At 35.2% G+C, this 1828-nt stretch overlaps 1 protein-coding gene across 1 annotated transcript; it reads left to right on the plus strand.

The window, feature by feature from the left end:
- Window positions 1–636: 636 nt before the first annotated feature.
- Window positions 637–1628, plus strand: LOC107736584 (cytochrome P450 1A1-like; the record flags this gene model as incomplete). The annotated part of the gene is made up of 2 exons (XM_016547965.1): window positions 637–760; window positions 1420–1628. Coding segments are annotated over 2 exons (333 nt in total), but the record flags the coding sequence as incomplete, so codon positions are not given.
- Between the last annotated feature and the right edge of the window lie 200 nt (window positions 1629–1828).

Here is a 1828-nt window from a genome sequence, read left to right on the forward strand (position 1 = left end):
ATAAATGCAGGCTTGGTGAGCAGAAGAGAATTCCTTAAAAAACATTAGAAATCGTACTGTTCAAAAACTTTTGACTGGTAGTGTTTAATATATAAAGTATATATATATATATATATACACACACACTGTGCATATTTTTATAATATAATGAATTAATAATATAAGTATACTACTGTTCAAATATTTGGGGTTGGTCGAATCTTTAATGTTTTTTAAATAAATAATTTTCATTATTTATTAAAAAATGCATTAAAATCATTAAAAAACATATCTATTTAAAATATTTTTTGCAACAATGTACTTTACTGCTGAATAAAAGTATTAATTTATTGACAACAAACTTTTGAACAGTATGCTATAATGGTATTTTTTACACATTGTGGTCAGTAACTCAGTAACAATTTCATCCAAAGTATACTCTGTTCCTGTGAAGTGAGTTTCAGTTTATACAAACTAAAATATTCACACGCATAGTTGAATTTGATGTAAACAGCTTTGAGGAAAGCACAGATGCATACTGTGCATTGCCAGGAACAAGATGGATATAGATGTGATATAAAAATGAGTATAGGTCCACAGTTTATTTTTCCACATTTTAAACATTTTGCAAGTCTCATTCTCTATGTTTTTGTACAGAACTGTATCCGGGACATTACTGATGCCCTAATAGCAATGTGTGAGGACAGGCAGGAGGACGAGGAAACAGCCATGCTCAGCAACTCACAGATCATCCACAGTGTCATTGACATCTTCGGAGCCGGTAAGAGACCCAGAGTCAAGAGAATGAATGTGCACATCATTGTACTTTTAGAAGTAGAACAGAAAAATGGTTTTCTCTCTACATATCCTGAATTATGAGCATGTGCGAATGGATCTAGGAGCATGAATGCAGATTACATTAGGTAATAATAATTCATAAACTGTGTCGACATGTTTCATAGAACTTTGAGACATAATCTGAATGCCTTCCAAGGCTGCAGTCCTCCTCCCTGGGTTGTTATTGCGCTAATAGCTTTGCTTGTTAAAAGCATGCATTTACTTCCAGAACAAGATGTTTTTCTTGGCTCTGTGTTGTTGTCACAGGGGAGGCACTTCAGACTGATCAGACCTAGAGTTCTTCTGAGAATTTGCTTTAAATGTATGTTTTTTTTGTCTGCTTTTGGCTTATTCTATTCATACTTGTTTCAGTTTATGCATCTTGGTAGTTCTAGTTCATTAAAGAGTGTTTAACAAACACCCATGAGGAGCTCATTGAGCAGCTCAAACTGCTCATTTTCATTCTTTTAGCCTGAGAATGTTGTGGTTTTTCACCACACATCACATCTTCTACCAGTTTGTTTGCCCACTTGCTAATTGTGACATGTGTCTTGAGGCTGTTTACAGATTTTGATCATAACCGATGCCTTTTTTTCCTCGTAGGTTTTGACACTATCATCACCGGTTTGCAGTGGAGCCTTTTATACCTGATCAAGTTTCCAGACATCCAGGCTAAAATCCTTCAGGAGATAGGTGAAGTCTCAAAAGGGGCAATCGAAACAACATTGTGTTTACTGGAAAACAAAACAAAATCATTTCCCATCATGCATATCCCTTTCTTTAGCTGTTCAGCGACATCCTGGGGAAATTAAATCTGCATTAGCTGAGGTTTGTGGTTTTTAGTGAGACAGACACAGGAAACCAAAAATAATACACAATTCGATCCACTAACTTGGACGCAGAACTTTAAAGATGCAAGATTGATAGTGAAAGAAGTAAACGTTTTCTTCCTGTGGCCTCTCTTTAATTTGGTCTTTTGGAAAATCAGGAACTTGCCATAAACAGGAAATTA

The sequence above is a fragment of the Sinocyclocheilus rhinocerous genome, unplaced genomic scaffold (assembly GCF_001515625.1).
Source record: "Sinocyclocheilus rhinocerous isolate Xijiao unplaced genomic scaffold, SAMN03320098_v1.1 C36802072, whole genome shotgun sequence".
Classification (NCBI taxonomy): domain Eukaryota; kingdom Metazoa; phylum Chordata; class Actinopteri; order Cypriniformes; family Cyprinidae; genus Sinocyclocheilus; species Sinocyclocheilus rhinocerous.